The 24041-nt window shown below is 41.0% G+C and overlaps 1 protein-coding gene and 1 non-coding gene across 5 annotated transcripts in view; both read right to left on the bottom strand.

Annotated features, from left to right (window-relative positions):
• Positions 1-24041, bottom strand: part of Stim1 (stromal interaction molecule 1) — a 186811-nt gene that overhangs the window by 15980 nt on the left and 146790 nt on the right. For all 4 annotated transcript variants that reach the window (XM_070035138.1, XM_070035139.1, XM_070035135.1 and 1 more), the window contains exons 4-7: positions 20415-20526; positions 16131-16246; positions 6378-6555; positions 1432-1609 (exon numbers count right to left, since the gene is read on the bottom strand). In XM_070035138.1, the coding sequence (XP_069891239.1) occupies positions 1432-1609; positions 6378-6555; positions 16131-16246; positions 20415-20526 (584 nt within the window). The remainder of the gene's footprint in view (positions 1-1431; positions 1610-6377; positions 6556-16130; positions 16247-20414; positions 20527-24041) is intronic.
• LOC138836656 (U6 spliceosomal RNA) lies at positions 22692-22793 on the bottom strand. The gene has a single exon (XR_011374977.1). It is a non-coding gene; the product is annotated as a U6 spliceosomal RNA (small nuclear RNA).

Below are 24041 nucleotides of genomic sequence, written 5' to 3'. Positions count from 1 at the left end.
GGGGGTAGATGAATGAAGAAAGGAAGGGTGGGAGGATGCAGTCATAATATTCAATGTATATATGTGAAAATGGAATTAAGAAGATTCAGGGGATGGGTAGAGTTAGGAAAGATAGAGGATAATGGTGAAAAAGGTGACACTAATAAAGATACATTGTGCTCAAATCTTTCCATGTTAATTTCTGTTTTCTTACAGTTCTGAAGATAGAACTTTGTGCATGCTAGGCAAGTGCTCTACACTGAACTACATCCAGCATTTCCATTTTCATTTCTAATAATATCAATATTGCTCCCACAAAAATGTTCCTTAACCAGGTGCCAGAGGTTCACACCTGTAATCCTAGCTACTCAGGAACCTGAGATCTGAGGATCGCAGTTCAAAGCCAGTCCAGGCAGAAAAGTCTAATTAACCACCCAAAAACTGGAAGTAGAGCTGTGGCTCAAAGTGGTAGAGCACTAGCCTTGAATAAAAGAGTTCAAGTAGGCTGGGAAGGTGGCTCAGTGGTAGAGTGCTTGCCTTGCATGCATGAGGTCCTGGCCAGGTTTGATTCCTCAGCACCACATAAGCAGAAAAAGCTGAAAGTGGCACTGTGGCTCAAGTGGTAGAGTGCTAGCCTTGAGCTGAAGAGTTCAGGGACAGTGTCCAGGCCTAGAGTTCAGGCCCCATGACAGACACAGACACAGACACACACAGACACACAGACACAGACACAGACACACACAGACACACACAGACACACACAGACACACAGACACACAGACACACACACACACACACACACACACACACACACACACACACACACACACACACACACACACACACACACACACTTCTTTAAAGTCCTAAATAATGTTTAAGACTTAAAAGATCTTGAGATGAGAAAATTTGAGAACCAGTGGATTACAGGAGCCAAAAACCCAGAGAAGTGCCAGGCACTGGTGGCTCACACCTGTAATCCTAGCTATAGTCAGGTAGCTCAGATCTGAGGATCATGGTTCAAAGGCAGCCTGGGCAAAGAAAGTCAGTGAGACTGTTATTTCCAATTAACCACCAGAAAACCAGAAGTGGCACTGTGGCTCGAGTAGTAGAGTGCTAGCCTTGAGCTGAAGAGCTCAGGGACAGCGTCCAGGCCCAGAATTCAAGCCCTACAACTGACAAAATAAAAAAATTAAAATTAAAAATAAAAAAAAAAACAACCAGAGAAGGGATGGGGCATGGAGGTCCAAGCTTGTGATCTCAGCACTCAGGAAACTGAGGCTGAAAGACTGAGATATCAAGACCAGTTTGGGCTCCATAGCAAGTTTGAGACCATATTTCAAAGCCCTTATACACAGAACTTTCTAGCCAGACCCTGGGCTCCTGTCTTTTATCCCCATCCCCCCCACCCCCCACCCCACTAGGGATCCAGGAATCTGTATATTCTCCTACCTGTTCCAACTCTTCCTCAGCATATTTTTGGCGGCTCCGCTCATTCTCTGTACCTTCCCGCAGCTCCTTCAGCCGCTGGGCTTCCTGCTTGGCAAGGTTGATCTCATCACGCAGCTTCTTTTCCAGATGGACCTTTTCCACCTCTACTGTGCGGTGCTCTTCCTGGGCCTTGTGCAGCCTGGGGGGCAATGTAAGATGTTGGAGGAGGCCAAGCAAGGCAGTGCAGGCCAACATGCCATAAGTCATGGCAACAAGGAAGAAATACAAGTGTCAGATCTCAAGTAAGTTCTCCCTACTCTGAGGAGGCAGAACTAGTGTTGAGCTAGCTCAGGGCCAACAGAAACCACAGTCATTACCCCAACTCTCATATTGACCATCATTTTGCTGCCAGTAATTACTCTGCTGTTAAGGCAGGTTCACAAGAATCTGAATCCCTCCCCTAAAGTATTTCACATAACTTGTAAACTACCAATTTACAAGGCATTTCACATTTGTCTACTTAGCAGATAATGACATACTGATAGATAATGATATATTGATATCATTATCAGCCTGAGAGAGATGTGAGTCTAAAGGCTTAGGAGAAGGGAAGGAAATTACAGGAGAAACCAAGACTAGAATTCAAATCTTTTTTACTTCGTGTTCCATAATTATTCCCATCATATTGGGGTATCTGGCAGGTTCAAAAAAATGTAGAAAACCCTGAAAACTAGGCAAAATCCAAGAAAAAAAATCTCATTGTTGAGATGTGACCTAGATAGTAGTAGAAGGTCAACTAACAGAAGAGAAAGGAATTATTGAGCTAGACCTTCTAGGATCCTTAGTGCTTACTCAAGAAGCACAGAAAAATGAAATTTATGCCAAAGGGGCTGGCTGGGGCAGGGCTAGGTAGGGCTGGGCTGGGCTGGGCTAGGATGGGCTGGACTAGGCTGGTCTGGGCTTGGGAGATTCCCTGAGATTCCTCTCCTAAGTATCTTTCATAGTAGGGAAAATTTCAAAGGCATCAGTTATAATTTTAAAAAACTACTTTTGTACTTACCCATATATTCCTTCTACAAGCTTTCTTTCTTCCACATATCTACTTGTGTTAATCCATTAATTCATTCATCCATTTAGTCACTAAGTTCACTAAGCCTAAATTTATGGAAATATATATATGGAAACAAGTCAGGAAACTAATCCTTCCACTAGAGCTAACGACAAACTGAAAACTGCAGTGTGGCAGTTTCACAATAAAGGTATACATATATACATACACATACGGTAAAGCCAAAAGATGTTCAAATAAACTCTACTTGAAGGCAGATAAAGGAAGGGATGAGGACTAGGGGAAATGGATATCAAACTGGATCCAGAAGAAAGAATAACAGTTTACTAATCCCTTTGAAAATGGAAAGGGCTGTTCTTTGAAAAGTCCTTCTTGCCTTAATAGCAATTATCAAGTTACCACAACACTGGAACAGAACAATAAAAGGATGATGAAGAAGAGAGGGAATGTAGCTTAGCAGTAAAGTGTTTGCCTAGCAGGCAAGAGGCTCGAGTTTGCAGGGAGAGATGAAGGTAAGGAGGCAGTGAAGAAGGGAGAGAGAAAGGGCAGGAAAGAGATAAAACTGAGGTATGGAAAAGTAACAGTCTCTAGAACAAGAAGAATCCACAGAGAAAAGCATTTGGCCACTGAATTAAGAAGACAGAAATAGAACACAACCTCTTAAAACAAACAAACAAACAAACAAAGAAAACCACTTAAGCCAGGCACCAGTGGCTCACGCCTATAATCCTAGCTACTCAGGAGGCTGAGATCTGAGGATTGCGGTTCAAAGCCAGCCCAAGCAGGAAAGTCCATAAGACTCCAATAAACCACCAGAAAATCGGAAGTGGCGCTGTGGCTCAAGTGATAGAGTGCTTGCCTAGAGCTGAGGGACAGACAGCACCCGGGCCCAGGGTTTAAGCCCCACAATCAACAACAGAACAAAAATCAAACAAAAAAACCCACTGAAGTCCAGAGTAGTGTCTCAAAAAAATATACTGGAACAGATAGGGAATACAAAGAAATATTAAGCTACAGGTTTCCTGGTCTGCTTACAAATGGAGTCTTCTACCTATTTTACCTCTGAAGAAAAAGGGAGTTGATAGTCCTCATGTCATACACTAGATGGCGCTACTTGCAAAGTTTAAAAAAAAAAACAACTAGAGCCACATTTCCTGCCTCCATCTCCCTTCCTTACAGAATATCCCTTTCCTTGTACTCTTCCATGACCCAAGTGTAAGAAATGTCAATTATTTACTGAAATACTGTCCTCTTAGTAAAATCCAATGCTATGATATGTCTGTCCTCTATAATAGACTGGACCTTCAAGGTAGAACTGAAGCCGAACTCACTTCCATATTCCCAATAGAGTAGTGGAGACTAGGATCAATAAGTATTACTAAAGCTATAAAAATGAGCAAATAAATTTGTTTTACTCCAAGGCAACAATCCATTAGCAGTACAAGGAAGAAAATTGAGTAGCCTAATTTTAAGTTCTGGGTTGTGGCTCTAATCATTTGTGGGACTATGTGAAAATTCTGCCTATTTCTTCATAACAAAAAGGGAAACAAAATTCCTGCCTGCCCAAAAGAATTATTTTGAAACCCAGTGAAATCCTAATTGGAATGTGCATGTAGCATTATATTTATTCACATGAAATATCAGGAACTCAGCAGATAAAGCTCTGTGGTGGTGGCAGTGAAGGTCTATAGAAGGAAGAAGGGGCAAAGTGGCCTGAGGGCTCTGAGTACCATCAGAGGGGGTATGTGTGTACTTGTGTTCAAGCCTGGGGGGGAGGGGTGTCTCCTTCTAAGTGCCATATAGAGGTCATTAAGCTCAGGAAGCCTTGGGGAATAGGAGAGCTGGGAGCTTAGTTTTATCCCCAAACTTGGAATGTCTCCTGCTAAGATTCTTTTGTCTTTGGAATGAAAACAGAACATGTTTTTTCAGACAAATGAAGTTTGGGGATTGTTCAAACAGCACTAGTTAGACCCTAGCTGGCAAAGTGTCTAGGAACAAGAGGCCCGGCAGAACAGTCATGAATCAGCTTAAAAATCAGCCCCTTTTTGCCCCCTAGAAGCCTAGCCTATGGAAATGAATCTATATGGTAAAGCCTCAGGAGTATCCAAATTCCTAGCTTGTTACACACATGTGACCCTCAGCAAAGCACTTACCCTCTCCAAGCCTTCATTTGTTCTCTAAAATAAGTTCATTGTAAATGCTTCAAAAAGTTGTGGTGACTAAAAGCATTAAGACAATTAAGTAAATAAAAAATACCTGGCTCATAAGAAATCTTTACCCCACTCTGGCAAAGGAAATAGTATCTACCATTTAAAAGGAACAAAAACAAAAATGCCAGGCTTCATTTCCTTTTACAGAGATTTCAGCAAAGACTTTCCAACTATAGTTTCTAGGCTGCCAAAGTCACTTTCTAAAAAATAAGTCTTGAAGTAGGCCTCTCCCCTTTTCAAAAATAAAATAAGCTGGGGCTGGGAAGGTGGCTCAGTGGTAGAACGCTTGCCTTGCATGCCTGAGACCCTGGGTTCGATTCCTCAGCACCACATAAGCAAAAAGAAAAAAGCCGGAAGTGGCTCTGTGGCTCAAGTGGTAGAGCGCTAGCCTTGAGCTGAAGAGCTGAGGGAAAGCACCCAGGCCCAGAGTTCAGGCCCCACGACCGGACCCAAAAAAAAAAAACAAAAAAAATAAAATAAAATAAAATAAAATAAAATAAGCTGTGGGCTGGTAGCTCAAATCTGTAAGCCTAGCTACTCAGGAGGCTGAGATCTGAGTATCACTGTTTGAAGCCCATCTGAGTAGGAAAGTCCATGACACTCTTATCTTCAATTAACTACTAAAAAGCTAGAAGCAGAGCTGAAGTGGTAGAGGGGGAGCTTTGAGCAAAAAGGCTCAGGGACAGTGCTCAGGCCCTGAGTTCAAGCCTAGTATCAGTAACATAAAAATAAAACCTGCACTGACTGTTGATTTTGTCAGACTACTAAACATTTCTTTATGTGCCCCCAAGGTCCCAGGGATTTGACTCCTCCCAAAATATTCAACCTTAACTCCCAGAACCTTCTTGCCCATCTTTCAATTCCTTACCCATCTTTCCTCAAAATCTCAGACCTATTCTGCTCCTGAACCTGAGGTTTCCTATTTCCTAGAGTTCTAATGCCATAGGATGGCAATGAGTCTATATTGAGACCTCATTGCCCCTAACGAGAGCTTTGTTGCCCCAAGAGCAATGGGTTCCTTGTGATTTCCAGCACAAACTTGGCTGCTATTTTTGCAGCTAAATCTTCTGCGTCAGTTTTTTAATCATTTTCAACAGAATCAGACTAGTAGAGATGAAAGTTTTCTTCTAAGAAAATATGGTGTTCTCCTCATTGAGGCCCTGTGTTACAGATAAGGAATTAAGTGGAAGGAAAGAAAGGGCTGACCCCAGAGTCATGTAAGTCAATGCTGTATGATGATATTGACTTATATGATCCAAATTCATATAAGTAATATTTGCATGGTTTAGACTCCATACAAAGAAAACCTGTGGTCTATAGGAAAGACAGATCCATGAGGTGTTTTTTTTTTTTGGGGGGGGGGAGGTGGGCAGTACAAAACATGTAACTGTATCTGTTTAGGTGGGATAAATAAAGAGAAAGAAACGGAATGGCAGCCATCCAACCAAGGAAAGTTCAAGACAGCTACTTACTTCTCCCTCTGAAGCTCAGAGGGAAAAAGATAGGAACAAGCTTCTCTTCAAGATGAATAATTGGGGCCAGGTAGGTGGCTCAGTGGTAGAATGCTTGCCTTGCATGAGGCCCTGGGTTTGAATCTTCAGCACCACATAAGCAGAAAAAGGTGGAAGTGGTGCTGTAGCTCAAGTGTTGGAAGAACCAGGGCTGTGGGGAAAGAGGCAGGGCCTTACCTTTCCTGAAGGTCATGTAGGCTCTGCTCGGCTCGGTGTAAGCCTTCCAAATCCTTCATCATCTTCTTCATGTGCTCCTTGGAGTAACGGTTCTGGATATAGGCAAACCAGCAGCCGCCCACACCAATAACAATAGACACTACCAGCATGAAGTCCTTGAGATGATTATGGCGGGTCACTGCCAGAAAAGGGAGGGCATAGTGAGTCAGGATGTCCACAGCACACTTGGCCTTGAACACTCAATGTATCTCCACCTCTATGATGTCTTCCCTGAGAGACACAACCTTTCTCTTCTTAGATACATACTTGCCACAAACTATCATAATAAGTTTTGTGTCTATCCCTCCACTAGTCAAGGCCTGGTTATAATAGAAATTTATTAACTCATATTTCCCTTAGACACAAGAAAACAGTGCCTCTTAGAACATTCTCAGCCATCTCTGGACAGGGATGAGCCCATGTGTCCAGACAGAGTGACTTTCATCTTATGGGGAAAGCAATGGTAAGGCAAAAGGAGTTGGCTGGTGCAAATCAATGTCACTAGAGCAAGGGATCTGGCTATGTGGGTAAAGTTATGTAGGAGCTGAGTATCCTGAACTGCTATGCCATTCTAAGCAAAAGATCCAAAGCTCAGATTCAGTAAAGGTCTGGAAGAATTCTCAGTCTATGAAGAATACTTCTGGACTATGGCTCAAATGGAGATCAGCTAAACCCAGAGTACCATCAAGAAATTCATTGCTCTGCTTCCTGGCTGCCATGAATTTAACAGCTCTGTGTTAGCACACTGTTCTGCCTCACCACAGGTACAGAAACATGGAGAACTGTGAACCAAAATCTCTGAAACTGTGATCCAAAATAAATCCTCCTGAGGGAGGAGGAGGAAGGAAGAAAGGAACAGGGAAGAAGAAGGGAGGGAGAAAGAAAAGAGAGAGAGAGAGAGAGAGAGAGAGAGAGGTATTCGTGTGTGTGTGTGTGTGTGTGTGTGTGTGTGTGTGTGTGTGTGTGTGTGTGTATGACATTACACACGTCAGGAACTGAAAGACAGATCTACCACCAGAGAATTACTGGCAGTAAGTTAGTGAAGTGCAAGGGTTTCAGTCACTAGCTGGGGTTTGGAGAAACGTCCAGTCAATAGAGAAAATTTTGGATGCTAAACAAGGAACATCACCAGATGATAAAAAGCAAAAGTCACTCCCAAGAACTTATCCAATCAGTAGAAGGCTGCTCCTGAGGCCTGGCATTGTTCAGATCTGAGCTCTAGGCCATAGCATAGGAGACTTGAAAGAGGCACCATAAGGGCTTCTTAATACCTTCTCCATGCTACTTAACCCTTCCATGTGTCTCAAGGTCCTACTGCTACAATCTGTTTGGGTTGTGCTGTGAGGGCCTGGGAATAAGTGAAAATGGGAGTTAAATCAGAGCCTAATGGCCCTCTGTGCATGGCAAGTTGCCCTTGGTTAGGGAGAGGAAAAGGTAGGACTGGCAGCATGTTAGTGTCAAGTTACATATATGGGCTGACGGAAATTTAACAGGACCCAAGTATGTACCTGGCCACATCTCACAAGTTACCAAACTTACCAAAAGAACAACTGATTTACTCTCTGGTTTCAGTGATCATCACTTGCTTGTATGCCTGTGCCCAAAATATTATGTAACAGCATTCAGAATGCACTCAATAAATAGGATTTAATCTGTATTGCTAAGCCTCAGAACATTATGGCATCTCCCTCCTCTTAATCCATACTAAAGTGGAAACAGCGGAAAATGTAAGAAAACTGAAGCACTGTAATGAATATTAACTTGTTGGAGTCTTTTCATAAAAAATTATATAAGCCTTGCACCAGTGGCTCATACCTGTGAAGGTGATATCTGAAGATTGTGGTTCAAAGACAGCCTAGGCAGAAAAGTCCATGAGATTATTTTCTTCAACCACCAAAAAGCTGGAAGCAGAGTTATGGTTCAAGTGGTAGAGTGATAGGCTTGAGCAGAAAAGTTCAGGGACAGCACCATACTCTGAGTTCAAGCCCCAAGACCAGTATCAAAAAAATGGGGGAGAGGGTATATATATGGAGAGTAGTTCAGTGGCAGAGTATTTGCCTAGCATTCATGAAGTCCTGGGCTTGATACCCAGCAATGAAGGAAAAAAAGTGACAGAGCAGATTCAAATGTGGATTTGCCGGCTGCATTGTCTTTCCTCTATACCATATTTTCTCATTGCTATGTTCATATTTATGCTGCAACTCTATATGCTGTTATAGCAAACATCTCTCAACATATCTATGTTTCCTTGATAAAGTTTGAGTATGAGTCTACAAGCACAAGTCTATGAGTTGTATCATAAGTGACAACCTAGCCGGGCGCTGGTGGCTCACGCCTGTAATCCTAGCTACTCAGGAGGTTGAGATCTGAGGATCGTGGTTCAAAGCCAGCCCGGGCAGGAGAGACCGTGAGACTCCTATCTCCAATAAACCAACAGAAAACCGGAAGTGGCGCTGTAGCTCAAGTGGTAGAGCGCTTGCCTTGAGCTGAAGAGCTGAAGGACAGCGCCCAGGCCCAGAGTTCAAGCCCCACAGCCGACCAAAAAAAAAAAAAAAGAATACATAAGTGACAACCTATGGACATCCTAGAGATGTCTATATTGCTATGAGAGTAATAGCCAAATGCTTCACCTTTAAAGTTAAACATAAGGCCTCAAATGGAGAAATTCACATGTGGTAATAGCAACTGTCTTGCATTGATATAAGGTCTAGGTTCTATGCTAGCATCTGCCCCAGTGAGTTGTGAAATTCACTTCTGCCTGGATCTCAGCTTCCTCCATTCTAAAAAGTATTATCACATATTACTGAAGATACAGAATGCATAGATATAAATAAAAGTACCATACTTTGAGGTGCCTTAAAAATACTCAAATGGACCTATCCAGGAGGTAATTAATAATATAGACATGTACTTTGAGGAAGAGAAGAAGCTGGAGAAACAGATATAAAAATCATCAAGCCCAGCCAGGTGCCAGTGGCTCACGCCTGTAATCCTAGCTACTCAGAAGATCACAGTTGAAAGCTAGCCCAGGCAGGAAAGTCCATGAGACTCTTCTCTCCAATTAACCACCAGAAACACTGGAAGTGGTGCTGTGGCTCAAGTGGTAGAGCGCTTGTCTTGGGCTGAAGAGCTGAGGGACAGCACTCAGGCCGAGTTCAAGCCCCATGACTGAACAACAACAAAAAAAATCATCAAGTCCAGTGCTGGGAAGGTGGCTCAGTTGTAGAGTGCTTGCCTTGAATGCATGAAGCCTTGGCCAGGTTTGATTCCTCATCACCATAAAGCAGTAAAAGCCGGAAGTGGCACTGTGGCTCAGGTGGTAAGAGTGCTAGCCTTGAGCTGAAGAGCTCATGGACAGTGCCCAGGCCCAGAGTTCAAGCCCCATGACCAAAAAAAAAAGAAAATCATCAAGTCCTTTCAATAGAGCCCTGAGTCAAACCCCAGACAGAGATGAGTCTCCTTCTGTAGAGCTCCTAACATACATCTCCTTTAGAAGCAAGAATAAACTTCTAGCTGGGTTTTAAGCTGAATGCTGATGATAGATGAACAAAGTTACCCTCATTAAACCAAGTTAAAAAGGTAAACAACAGCTAGCTGTGGTGGCACACACCAGTAATCAATGAGGCAGGAGGATTGTGAGGATCATGCAAACCAGCTGGGCCAAAAAAAAAAGTAAAAAATAGAAAAACAGAAAAAAAGAAAGCCAGTACAAAGGAGCAATGTTCATAGAAGGGTAGAAGAGAAGGGCTGAGCTTGCCTGAGAGGAGGGAAGAAAAGAATCCTGGAGAAGGTTTAAAGGGTAAGTAGGAGCATAGCAGAAAGAAGAATATGCCAACAAAGACAAGGATAAGCTCTACCACTCCTGCTCTGTAAAAACTTTCTGCTTTCATTTGAACCACAGAAGGTTAAGATGTAGTGTTTTCTTCTACATAACTGCATCCTGCTAAAAACACAAATGGAACCTTATCCCCTAGTCCAAGACACAGTAGGCACACTCTAAAAATAGTAGCTGCCACTTGTTTAGGAGAAATTGAGGCACAGAGAACCTTAGGAATGTGCCCAAGATCCCGAAGCTACTGAGTTATAGAGCCAGTCTGCTTGGCTTAAAAACAGAAACTAATTTTTGAATAATGGTTGTCACTTAAAAAACAAATGTCCTCTAAAAACACATTTCATCTCTCTGAGCCTTAATTTTTCTGAGATAATATCTATAAAAGAAAGACAATAGCTTAGGCCTCAAAATGGACACTCATTCTACTAGGTGTGATCCTCTAAGCACACCTAACACCTGTCATGTGGCATGTGACAATTTTCACATTCAGAGGCCCAGACTGGCTTGTAAGCCTAGAGCCAACTCTGAGAGTGGAAAAAACTATAAAGGACCATGATCTCCTCAGAGGCTACAAGAGGCCTGAGCATGCCTTCCTTGTCAGAAAATGGTCCCTGAGTTAGAACCAGTCCGACCCTTTGTCCCCTTCCCAAGCTCTGAGGCTGCTCTGGCCAGGTGGAATCTACTCCCTCCACAGGCTCTTAAGCTATCTCAGGTCAACTGGCAGGGTTTACACTATGGCTGGTCAAAGTGGCTGTGGCTGTTCTCTGGGGTATTTGCTACTTGACTTATAGCCTGAATATCTACCCATGCTAGGTTTAGAATACAGGGTAGCGCCAGCACAGACTGTCACTCTCTGTCCACCAAGTGTGCTGAACAGAGAACAGTACTGAAGGAGGAATTTCAGTCCATACTAATAAAAGAAATCAGAGCCCAAGGAGCAAAGCTCAAAGGACTCTTTACAGGCACCCGGCTGGCACAGCCTACTCTGAATAAGTCTCCTGGCATACAGTCACCTAGTATTTTCCTCAAATTCCAGTTGGCAATTTTCAAAGTTTTCCTTTAACAAGCAGAAAAATATAGAAAACAGTATTTGCCATCAGGATGGCTGTTGGTTTCTAAAAGTTTTGCACCCAGCACAACAAACTCTCAGAACCTTGAATGAGAGAGCTAATAAGAGCTTTTGCTTACCACACCCATTTTACACATAAGAGAACCTAAATCTAGGCAGTACCAAACTACCAAAGGCTACATGATGACACAAGGACCAACCATGGTATTCCCTAAGTACAGGACACAGACCTCACAAAGGAATACAAGACCCTTATCAAGGAGAAGTTTCTTCCCCAAACCTTGGAATGTTACAGGATCCTTCATACATCAGAAACACGCTGGAGAAAAAGGATCTACGAAGCTAGGCACCAGTGGCTTACGCCTGTAATCCTAGCTACTCAGGAGGCTGAGATCTGAGGATCGTGGTTTAAAGCTAGCCTGGGCAGGAAAGTCCATGATATTCATCTCCTAACCACCAGAAAACTGGAAGTGGCGCTATGGCTGAAGTGGTAGAATGCTTGCCTTGAGGGACAGCACCCAGGCCCACGCCCCACAACTGACATAAAAAAAAAAAGTGGGGGGGGGGGGAGCGGGGAATCTACCTAATCACACAGTAAGTAGCAATTATAAAAAAAGAAACAGACTCCTGACTGTCACTTTAGGGTTCTTTCTCAAAGTTTATAAACAAGTTCTCTGAATAGAAGTCCATGAGTTACAAAAATTCAGGTTATATATTTAAGATATAATTTGTAAACACTAAAATTCTAAAATTCTCTTTTAAATTATACAAGGTAACAGTTTTAGTATATTCACAAGGCTTCACAATCATAAGCATAATTTTTATAAAATTATTATTACCCCTGAAAAAATCCTATATCCATTAGCATTCACTTCCCAGTCCAAATCTGTTTACTTTCTGTCTCCATGGATTTGCCTATTCTAGATACCTCATACAATCAAAATCATAAAACCACACACTATGTGATCTCTTGGGACTGACTTCTCTCCCTTAGAATGATGATTTTCAATTTTGTCTACGTTGTATCAGTATTTCTTTTATACTTTCTGGGGTTGATTATTATTCTGTTATATGCATATACCACATTTATTTTTTCCATTTTTTGATGTTCCAATTTTTGACTAATATTCTAATTTTCTATACTATACCAACACTTATTATTGTCTATCTTTTTTATTACTGATGTATCATTGGGTGAGGTATTATACCTCAATATAGTCTTGATTTATAGTTTACTCTGTTACATCAGTTCATGTGCATAGTTGGACATGGAAAAATATATTTGAAAGCCATGGCCCATTTTTTTAAATTGGGTTATCTTTTTTGTTGTTGTTGTTCAATTTTAAAAATTCTTTATTTGGGGGGAGGGAGTAGTACTAGGGTGTAAACTCAGGACCTTCAACTGTACTTTCAGCCCTTTCAAATTCTTGATATGTCCTTTGAAGTACAAAACTTTTAAACTGAATTTTAAATGCTGTTTCGTTGCTTGGTTTTTCTGAAAGAAAAAAAAAGTAATATAGGTAAAACTCAAATAAATAAATACAAAAGTGAACAATTCAAGAGCATACAGTATATTCTTTTTTTGGAGGGGGAGTGGTTGTGGGGCCTAAACTCGTGGCTCCACTTCCAGCTCTTGATTGAAGATAAGAGATAAGAGTCTCAGAGACTTTCCTGCCTGGGCTGGCTTCAAACCAGATCACAGACCCTTGAGTAGGTAGGATTACAGGCATGAGCCACTGGTGCCCACTACCTTCTACTGCTTGTGGTGTCTTATACTGGTTTGAACATGTGTAGATGTACTTACTTGAGTACCTGTTTCAATGTTTGGATATATACTTAGATATGCAAATACTGGGTTGTAGTAACTCTGTTTGAGTCTTAAAGAACCACAATATTGTTTTTCACAATAACTGAACCATTTCACATCCTGACCAACAATGTATGAAGAAGGATCAGAGGTTTCATATCTTCACCAACATTTATTATTATTATTACTACTATTACTACAGATATTACAGATATCCCAGGTAGTGTGAAATATATCCTTAGCATTTGAAATCTCTGTTCTGTATATCTTAGATATGCAGGTTAGATCACGCACAGTACACAGCCTCTATTTTTCAAGAAAAATACCAGTCTAACCTGCTCTACTAGGGCTCCTCCTGCTTACTCCAATCCCCAGACCCAGCCAGGATTCTGGTTCCACATTAGCTGATTTTTACTGATAGAATTCTTGCTTAATAGTTTCTTTTCTTCTTCTTTTTTTTTTTTTTTTTTTAAAGACATGCTCTCACTGTTCTTTTTTTTTTTTTGGTCGGTCTTGGGGCTTAAACTCTTGGCTTAGGTGCTGTCTCTGTGCTCTTCAGCTCAAGGCGAGTGCTCTACCGCTTGAGCCACAGCGCCACTTCTGGTTTTCTAGTGGTTTATTGGAGATAAGAGTCTCACAGACTTTCCTGCCCAGGCTGGCTTTGAACCGTGATCCTCAGAGTTCAGTCTCCTGAGAAGCTAGGATTACAGGCATGAGCCACTGGCGCCCGTCCTGTTCTTTCTTTTTAAGACATGCTCTCACTGGTTGGCCTTGAACTGGTGATCTTACTGCCTTGGATTCCCCAGTGTGCACCACTGATGTAGTCTTTCAGATATGGTAAATTCTACTTTAATAATGTATCTTAAAAGACTAAGAAAGACTTTAAGACTGTCAAAGGCCTCCCCTTCTTGGGGGATAACAGGAGTATGTGAAAGTACTCTAGCTTTCATTGGGTACAATTCTTCTGCTATAAATGTTCTTGCTGGTGTGTGCACAAAAGCATATAAGCTTGTCAAAGTTAGAGTTTAATAAGGCCACTTCCCATCTTCTTCTTTCCTTCCTTCCTTCCTTCCTTCCTTCCTTCCTTCCTTCCTTCCTTCCTTCCTTCCTTCCTTCCTTCCTCCCTCTCTCCCCCCCCTCTCTTTTGCCAGTCCTGGGGCTTGAACTCAGGGTCTGAGCACTACCCCTGAGCTTCTTTTGCTCATAGCTAACACTCTACACTTGAGCCACAGCGCCACTTCCGTCTTTTCTGTTTATGTGGTACTGAGGAATCAAACCCAGGGCTTCATGCATGCCAGGCAAGCACTCTACCACTAAGCCACATTCCCAACCCAGCTTCCTATCTTTCAACTCAGCTTAAAGTGTTTTCTCCATAAAACTTCCTGGAGAGATTGAGGATACAGCTCAAGTGACTGAAGAGTAAAGCCTTGGGTTCAACTGTCACTACCTTTAAAAAAAAATACAAAATACACAGAGGCATAGCCCCAGCTCCACACCCCTACACACAAAAAAATTTCTTGGACTCCAATAAGAAATTCATAACTACTTTGTATCCCCAACTGAACTCTAAAAAGACAGAGTAGCTACAACATTTATTATAGTTGTTGATCAGCAACTCTATTCTATTATTTATACTGGTACACAGTAGGTGCTTAATAAGCATGAGTGAATGCATGACAGGTCAGTGCTCAGTATATAGTGCAGCCTCACATAAAAAGTAAGCTATTCATTGTGTCCTTTAGTTAAAACTTGACAATGAATGAGAAAGTAAATGAATCCTAGAATTCCCTGAAGACAACAAAGAAGGTAGGAAATCTTCTAAGTTACTCTATTCTATACCTTTAAAAAGGTTTAAACCCACCTGTATTGACACATTAGCTTAGACATTTTCTTGTCAGTCCACAAATACAGGAAAAGAAATGTACTACCTTTGACCCTGTAAGCCAGCTGCTTCTCTGGACTAGGTCACATCTCTATAGCATTTGACTGGTGACATCGTTAACTATCATCTCCCAAAAGGTAGAGTTGGCCCTAAGAACTGTATGGTCAAAGCGAATTTCTTAACAAATATTACTTCCTTTGTTCCCCCCCACCCTTGACTCACTTAAAATAATCAAAGGATGGCCAGGTAGGACCACTCCTTCCATTCAGATCCACAGAGAATGAAATGAACTTACTACTCTCTCATGGCTGAAGAGTTCAATTTTCCTTAGGCTTGAGTTGGTCTCTATTGCTTCAGTCAAAGCCTGCTAAGTCTTCCTTTGTCAACCACCAACACAAAAATGTTTAACAAGCAGACCTTCACTCTGTACATTGTGAAGGCAGGTAAGTAGTATCAATCCCTTAGGGTTATTTGATATACCTGAGCATATTTTTCATATTTTTTTAGCCTTTGTACGCTTGCTCGGGTTGTTCTGTCCATCTAAAATGGCCTATTTTGCCATGGAATAAAGGAACACAGAATAAAACTCTGTCTCTCCTCTGGCCCTCAGAAGCACTGAATACCTGTCTAGAACACTTTTCATGGGGGAGCAGAGGGGCAGCGCTAGGAATTGAACCCAGAGCCTCAAGCAAGCACTCTACCATGAACTCTATCTTCAGCTCTATAATATGCATTTTGTTTGTTTGCTTGTTTGTCTTTATGGGGGGGACAGAACCCAGGGCTTATGTGCTAGGCAAGTGCTCTATTACTGAGATATAACCCTAGATAGAATGTTCATTTTTTTTTCCCTTTAGGGTAGAACATGATTCAGCTAGGTCCTCCTACAGAATCCAGCGTAGTACATGCACAAAGTAGCTATTCCTTTAAAATATTTAATAAATGACAGGAATAAAAGTTGTTATTTGGCTAGACTAAAATACAAGACTGTTTTGTATTTCAATACCAGTGGAAACAGTGAAGGTGCTGCCCTGCAGATATGCCTATGAGACTCTGCTTCAGCCCAGAAACTCAAACAGCATTGGGTTCCATGGCATTGTAGTAGGCCTTTTCTAAATAGGACTCACAAAGAGGAGGTCCAAACAGCACTGTGTCCAGGGCCTTTAGCTGCAGCTTCTGCCGGTGGCTCCGATCTGTCATCTTCAGCACAGTCCCTGTCATGGTGGTATTGGTTACAGCTAGCCTGTTGAGACAGAGTTGGGGGTTAGGACCCTGACAGCAAAAGCAAAAGGATCCAAGTAGGATTATCCACTTCCTAAGGAACAATTTTAGCTCTTGGTAACCGCTCCTCTTTACATTTTAGAATACAAACTTTATCAATAAAGTCTAAACAGGCAGTATTGAGGGACACAAAACATTATCAAAATTTGAATTTTCTCTCTCCTGATCCCCACCATTTCCTAAGTACCTTTCCTTCTAAGGACTACCCATTCATGACAATTCCCATACTCAACTACAAATTTTCTCTTATGCTTCCATGTCCAGGAATTATCCTTTATATATCTGTCATCATGTTTCACTAAATACAATAAAAAACATTCTCTTGTCCAGTCCAGACTAAAATTTCATGCCATTTGGCCCAGTAATACATGGAATTTCTTTCTTTTTTGGGGGGGTCCGGTCATGGGGCCTGAACTCTGGGCCTGGGCGCTGTCCCTCAGCTCTTCAGCTCAAGGCAAACACTCTACCACTCGAGCCACAGCGCCACTTCTGGCTTTTTTCTTTTTGCTTATGTGGGGCTGAGGAATCGAACCCAGGGCCTCATGCATGCAAGGCAAGTGCTCTCCCACTGAGTCACCTTCCCAGCCCAATACATGGAATTTCTGAACTGCCCTAATTCTAACCCACTGTCATTATAAATCAACCTGCTGATGACAAAAATTGAGTTCATCTCTGAGTCATTACAATGTAATTTAGTCCCAAAAAATTACTGTAATTTTTTCTGACCTTTAACCACAATGTCTGTAAACAAGAAAATGACATAGGAAGAACTGGACTTTGCTTCTCTACTGCTGGAACACAGTGGGTACAGGAGAAAAGGGGTATAAGATACAAAAGGTTGAAAAACACTTGCCGGAAGCCCATAAAGGAATATTGAATATTACTGTTAGGTTGGTGTTCTTTTCTGATTCATAGTTTTATTTCCTCAGGTAGAAGAAAAGCTTACATTACAGTGTTTGGTTTATATTCCTGTCTAAGCATACAGGAATACCTACTTCCTCTTCTGGTCTTAAAAAGCAATCAAGCCTACCTACAAGTCGAGCAGTGAAGCACTGTGATTAGGAAGCAGTCAAGAGAGCTGTCTTCTGATACCTATTTACTAGTAACTCGTCTGATTATAAGCTGTTGGTCTCTCTCCTAGGACCTCAGTTTCCTTCTATGCAAACTTACATAAAATTAGATGCTTCCTATAAGCCCGGGAGTTCTTTGGGCTCCTCTTCAAGTCACTTCTGCAAGGTGTGATGGATTCTTATCTAATCAAAAGAAATAGACTGTAGTCTATTTCTCAAAGATACCTACAAACTGAAATGCTATCTATGTCTATACAATGAGAGAAAAAAGAAGGGAGCTAGCATTTACTAAACAACTACTGTGTATCTCATATTGTTCTGATATTTTACATACAAAAGTACATTTAGTCCTCAGAACAACCTTAAGAAAATAGCTGTATCCTGGCACCAAGGTTGAAACCTGTAATCCTAGCTACTCAGGAAACTGAGATATGGAAGATCATGGTTTAAACCCAGCCTGGGAAGAAAAGTCTGTAAGACACTATCTCAAAATTAACCAGCAGGGTTGGGAATGTGGCTTAGTGGTACAGTGCTTGCATAGCATGCATGAAGGTCTGGGTTCAATTTCTCAGTACCACACACACAGAAAAAGCCAGAAGCAGCATTGTGGCTCACATGACAAAGTGCTAACCTTGAGCAAAAGCAACTCAGGGACAGTGCCCAAGCCCTAAGTTTAAACCCCAGGACTGGCAAAAAATAACCAGCAAAAAGTAGAGGGAAGGCAAGGCTCAAATGGTAGAGCATCAGTCTAGCAAACAAGCTGAGCAAGGTGCAAGCCCCAGTACAGGAAAAAAAGGAAAAGAAAGCAGTTCTATTATTCACTCCATCTTGCAGATAAGAAACTGAGACTGAGAGTTGAGTAACTTGCACTAAGTCACATACAAGTAAGCAATAAAAGCTGAGAATAAACTCCAATCTGCTATATTCTTCCTATTATACCATCCTAGCTAATTGTGTTCTGAGAACCATTCTTTTTCCCCCTCATGCACTGAAGGGGGCTACATACTTCCTGCTGTCACTAAGGTACCACAGCTTGCTATCTTCTACTCCTGTACTCAGCATGGCTAGACCTGCTCTTGGCGGCTCTAATCCTAGCCTCAGAAGGGCTAGGTGAATCTGTGACCTGAGAACTCACTTTTTATCCTATGCTTTGCAGTTTTAACACAAGCCATAACCATTACATTTAATTACATTGCCTAAGAATCCACAAGGCAATACTGCTATATCCATGAGTAACAAGAAAAAAATCCCACATCCTGAGTTTTATGGTCAATCATCTATTCATTTCATCGTTTCTTCCAATGAATATACACTTCCTCTAGGCAAGGGCCAGGTCTCATAAATCTCTTTGTCTTCAAGGTCCAAGGAGTACGGCATATGGTAGGTATGTGTGTGAACTTTTTTTAAAAAAGAACTAACGCTGGGTGCCGGTGGCTAATGCCTGTAATCCTAGCTACTCAGGGGCTAAGGTCTGAGGATCACAGTTCAAAGCCAGCCCAGGCAGGAAAGTCCGTGAAACTCTTATCTCCAATAAGCCACCAGAAAACCAGAAGTGGTGCTGTAATTCAAATGGTAGAACACTATCCTTGAGCTGAAGAGCTGAGAGACAGTGCTCAGGCCCAGACTTCAAGCCCTAGGACCGACAAAACAAACAAACAAACAAACAAAAAACTAAACTGAATACTACATGGAAGCCTATTTTCAATCACACAATATATGAGGAAAAGGAAGTGAAAAATAAAGGAGGGGCACTTAGAATTAGGCAGACTTGGGTTCAAATCCTAGCTCTGCCACCTACCATCTTAGATAAATAAGATTTACTGGAGTTCAATTTGCTCACTCTATACCCAGAGTACTCTATACCCAGAGGTAGAAGTATTGGTACTCTATACCCAGAGGTAGAAGTATTGGGATTATTACTCCCTCAAGACTAAGAAAAAGCTGTGACGAGGAGATCATAGGTAGCAGAAGGGAGAACAGCCAGCTCAACCAGCTAGGCTGGGACAGCAGCTCCTGGTAACGCGGTGGCTGCAGACAGCAGTGTGTAAAGCATTCCAATGGCTTCCCCTTCCCCTTTATTCTTTGCCAAAGCTCAAAACTAGATGTTTCTACATAATATATTATCCGAACTTAACAGATAATAAAACTTCTGAGGGCCAAGGAAAGTTGTTGTCTATGCCCAGTATCCAGTACAAGTGCTTGGTACAGACTAAGTACCTAGTAAATACTTGTTGAATGAATAAATAAGATTAAGGACTGCATGGCATTTGATACTAGTTTGACATAACAAGAAGTCTAAGCAGCACTCCAACCCTCTCCACTCCTATCCAAGCCCTAGTGTACTGTCCCAGAAAACAGGCAAGCAGTTGTGACATATCTGCTGCACAGGTCGTTCCAGAGATGAGTGAGATAATGGGAGTCAGCACCTCTGTACCATTTTTATTACTGTATTTGGATAACACAGAGAGGCTAAAAGAGCCCTAAGGCTCCTAGAGGAGGAAGGAGGAGGAGGAGGAGGAGGAGGAGGAGGAGGAGGAGGAGGCAGCAGCGGCAGTGGCAGTGGCAGTGGCAGCAACAGCAGCACTGGGGAAACAGCAAAAACAAAAACAAACAAATAATGCAGACTGAATCTATTGCATCTATCACAGCTCTAGATTCGTATCACAGTTTTACCCCTGATTTAGCCATGTTTATGACCTTTATATTGGGAAAGTTGCCTAAGCAATTTCATCATCTATATACAATAATACCTACCTTCAGGACTGATCTAACAATTAAATGAGATGCTATATATAAAGTGTTGAGTAGCCTGTCGTCTGGCATGTACTAAGCATTCAATAAGGGAAAGCTGTTGAAGCAACTTTCAGGATTGATAGAAACATTAAATTAGAGAATGAACACCAAGTGCTCATCGTGCTTTATAAAAGCACACAACAGATGTGTGAAGAAGAGACGCCTGCAGACTATCCTGTAAAATCTCACTTAACCAGACAGGACAACCTGGAAGCATATCCACCTCCCTCCATCTTCAAGTGAGTAAAATCCAGACCCCCTCCTGACCTTGGCATGGCATGACCACTAAGTTGCAGCTTCCTGAAGGTCTCCTCATATTGAGGCAGCTCCACGTATGTGATCAGCCATTGCACCACCTCATCCACAGTCCAATTGTACACTGTGAAAAGAGACAAGCACACCATGACTCCAAAATACCAAGCACTGCTTGCATTTAACTGTTTGATCAAACTGACTTTAACATTTTCCACATTTGTGTGTTTAACATGTCTTTTACCCATAACATCCCAAGTATGAAAAGAGTACACACTGTGCAAGTCTACTTATATGAAATCTTAAAATTTATAGTATAGATTCAACCATTACCTCAAAAGTGTTTTGGGTTAATGAAAATATTCTATATTCAGTACAATGATGGTCATACAAATTACAACACCCACAAGACTCATCAAACTGGATATCTTTGTGATATCTCAGTAAGGTTGATCTTGAAGTATTTTTAATCATAAATGTGACCAGGATTGAAAAGGATCCATCCATCCATCTATCTGTTCATAAAGCATATATAAAAGGCAAAGGCCCACTTAATACCAAGCACACAAGAAGTTAGTTAGAAAGAGTAAAACTAAATAACATCAGTGAGGCATGGAGTAGAAAACTTGATAAAGAAATATGCATAGAGCACAGAAGAGAAAGGGAATGACTGCCTAGTGGTTTGGGGACAACCTGAGAAAAGATGTTGAAACTGCAGCATAAAAGAGAAGAGTCTATCTGTGTGTGAAGGAACCTATCCAAGTGTGCAATACTTCACGGATGTGAGAGAAATAAGTACTTGCTATTAGAATGAAGGTGCAAAGAAAAGATGTGAAGTTGGATTTGTCTAGAATATGGAATGCAATGGCAGAACAAAGTTGAAGACATGCCATGAAAGTTCTTGCCTGCCATGCTAACACAACTACTGGGATTGCCTGAAATAAGCCTGCCTTAGGTTGCTCTAGCCAATTAAGGAGATCTACTGCTTTTCAGGTCAGAAGTTAGAGAACTAACCATGTCTCACATCTATTGAGAACTTGTTACAAAGCCTTTGAGCACTTTATAAATATTATTTTATTTAATGTTGCTAGACAGAGCTGCACTGCCAAAAAAGTAGTAGCTACAAGTGGCTCTTTAAATGTAATTTTATTAAAAAAGTAGTTTAAATTAAAAATTCAGTTCTCCAGTGTCTCTAAGAATTTCAAGTTTATAGTAGCTAGAAGTGGCTAGTGGCTACCACATTGGACAATACCAATCATATAATAGTTTCATTATTATTAGAAAGTTCTGTTGGATAACACTGATGAAGATAATTTTCTATGAGAATGTTTCAACTTTATATCTTTATTTTGAAAATAACCTACAAGTCAAAATCAAGAGTATAGGTGGGTCATACAAATATATGAGGTACAGGCTATCAACTTTGGTAAGAATTTTGCATTTGAGTTTTCAATTGTGTTCATGTAGAATAGTTACAATAGAAAATATTTGCCTGAATTTTAGAACATGATCTTTTATATAAATTATTAATAATCAAAACCTAAGCATAGAACTACACTACAATCCAACTATATAACTCTTGGGCATCTATCCAGAGTATTAAAAATCAAGATACAATAAAGACACTTGTACATCCATGGTCATTGCTACGCTATTCTCAATAGCCAAATTATGCAAATAGCCCAGATGCCCTATAGTGGATGAGTGGATCAAGAAAAGATGATACATATATATGATGGAATTTTACTCATCTATCAGATAGAATATTATGTCATTTGCAGGGAAATGGATGGACCTAGAAAAAAATTATGTTAAGTAAATCAGGCTTAAAGGGACAAACAATGCATGTTTTCCCTCCTATGTTGAAGTTTTAGGTCTAAATATAAACATACACAGGGTTATATGCATATACATGCATAAATTGACTAATTAATCAAATACTTAGGGGATGAGTCCAATGGTGTAATTCTACTGAACAACTAACAGTTTAACAAAATGAATACCAGGAAGCTGTAACAAGTTCTGTATGGGAGGAGAGAACATGGAGGGTGTACACAAAGGAGGGAGGAAGGATGAGCAAATACAGTCTATGTATTCAATGTATATTATATAAAAATTGAACTATGTAACTTGAAAGTAGGGATGGGATGGGGAAAGATGGGGGAAGAACAATGGAAGGTATGGCATGGGTCAAGATGCATTGTACTCATAACCTGACTTCTAGAACTGAAACTCCTTTGTATAACTACTTAATTAAAAAAAAAAGTTATCAATCTTAAATTTAGAGTTTTTAAAAATGTAGAATGCTCCATGAATTTGCATGTCATTCTTGATCAGGAGCCATGATTCTCTGAATCATTCCAATTTTAGAATATGCGCTGTTGAAGTAAGCACTCAAATTTAAGTAGTTTAATACAAAAAAACCCATATATCAAAACTAATATTGTATACAAGTATATTTTTATAACTACAATCCAAATGTTTCCCATTAAAACCTAAAACCACCACATCCCCAGAAAGAATGCCATAATATAACATGACAACCTATTACAATCTATTTGATAGCACTATGATGGACAGGGTCATTTTTATCACCAACCATATCCTTCCCCTTGTGAAGGCAGCAGTATGCTGAAGTTATTAGGAGAGCCACCCATCTCCTGCTTTCAGCTAGTATGTTCAGGGAAAGCTAAATCAACCACTGAAAGTAGAGCATATAACTAAGGTTCAGTCAATCAGTATATTCCATCTTGAGGTCTACAATGCTTAATTCCAAAATGAGCATACAACCCAATGTGAGCCTAAAGAAACTCAATTTCATGATTTTTTCCTGGCCCATGCAGGACAGACTTGTTCATCTATGACACTGGTATATGATAGTCCTGAACTACCAGGTTAATAAAATCAAGAGAAGCAGTCACATAAACATATGATAGTACTGTTCTGAGCACCTCAGATGTATTAAGTCACTAATCTTCACCAACACAATGTGAAATCGACACCATTTTATCCTCATTTTTTTTTTTTTTTTTTGTCGGTCGTGGGCTTGAACTCTGGGCCTGGGCGCTGTCCCTCAGCTCTCCAGCTCAAGGCGAGCGCTCTACCACTTGAGCTACAGCGCCACTTCCGGTTTTCTGGTGGTTTATTGGAGATAGGAGTCTCACGGTCTTTCCTGCCCGGGCTGGCTTTGAACCGCGATCCTCAGATCTCAGCCTCCTGAGTAGCTAGGATTACAGGCGTGAGCCATCAGCGCCCGGCCATTTTATCCTCATTTTAAGATGATGAAACTGAAGCACAGAAAGATTACATAACTTCACAAAAGTTACCCAGCTAGAAATGGATAAAGATTCAATCTCAGGCAAACTGTCTCTGTATCAATCTGCCCATCTATCTCTCCTCCCTAAGGCTGCTAGAAGCCTTCCTACAGAGGCAAAGCCGAGCAGAGATGAATCCAGATGGAATCATTTAGGTCCTGAATCAGAACAAGCCTGCAAACATCCCTATTCATTGATATTTCAGTTTTGTACAAGTAAATTTCCTCTTTTGATTACAACAGAGTAATAGGATTTTCTGTCATAACAGAAGCCAATTCTAACTGAAATAATTATTGAGTGATCCTTCAAAACATGGCAAATCATATCA

Source organism: Dipodomys merriami, unplaced genomic scaffold (assembly GCF_024711535.1).
Source record: "Dipodomys merriami isolate MVZ:Mamm:240054 unplaced genomic scaffold, mDipMer1.0.p SCAF_25, whole genome shotgun sequence".
NCBI lineage: Eukaryota > Metazoa > Chordata > Mammalia > Rodentia > Heteromyidae > Dipodomys > Dipodomys merriami.
Note: the sequence above shows the minus strand (reverse complement) of the source record. Positions and strands in the feature narration are given on the sequence as shown.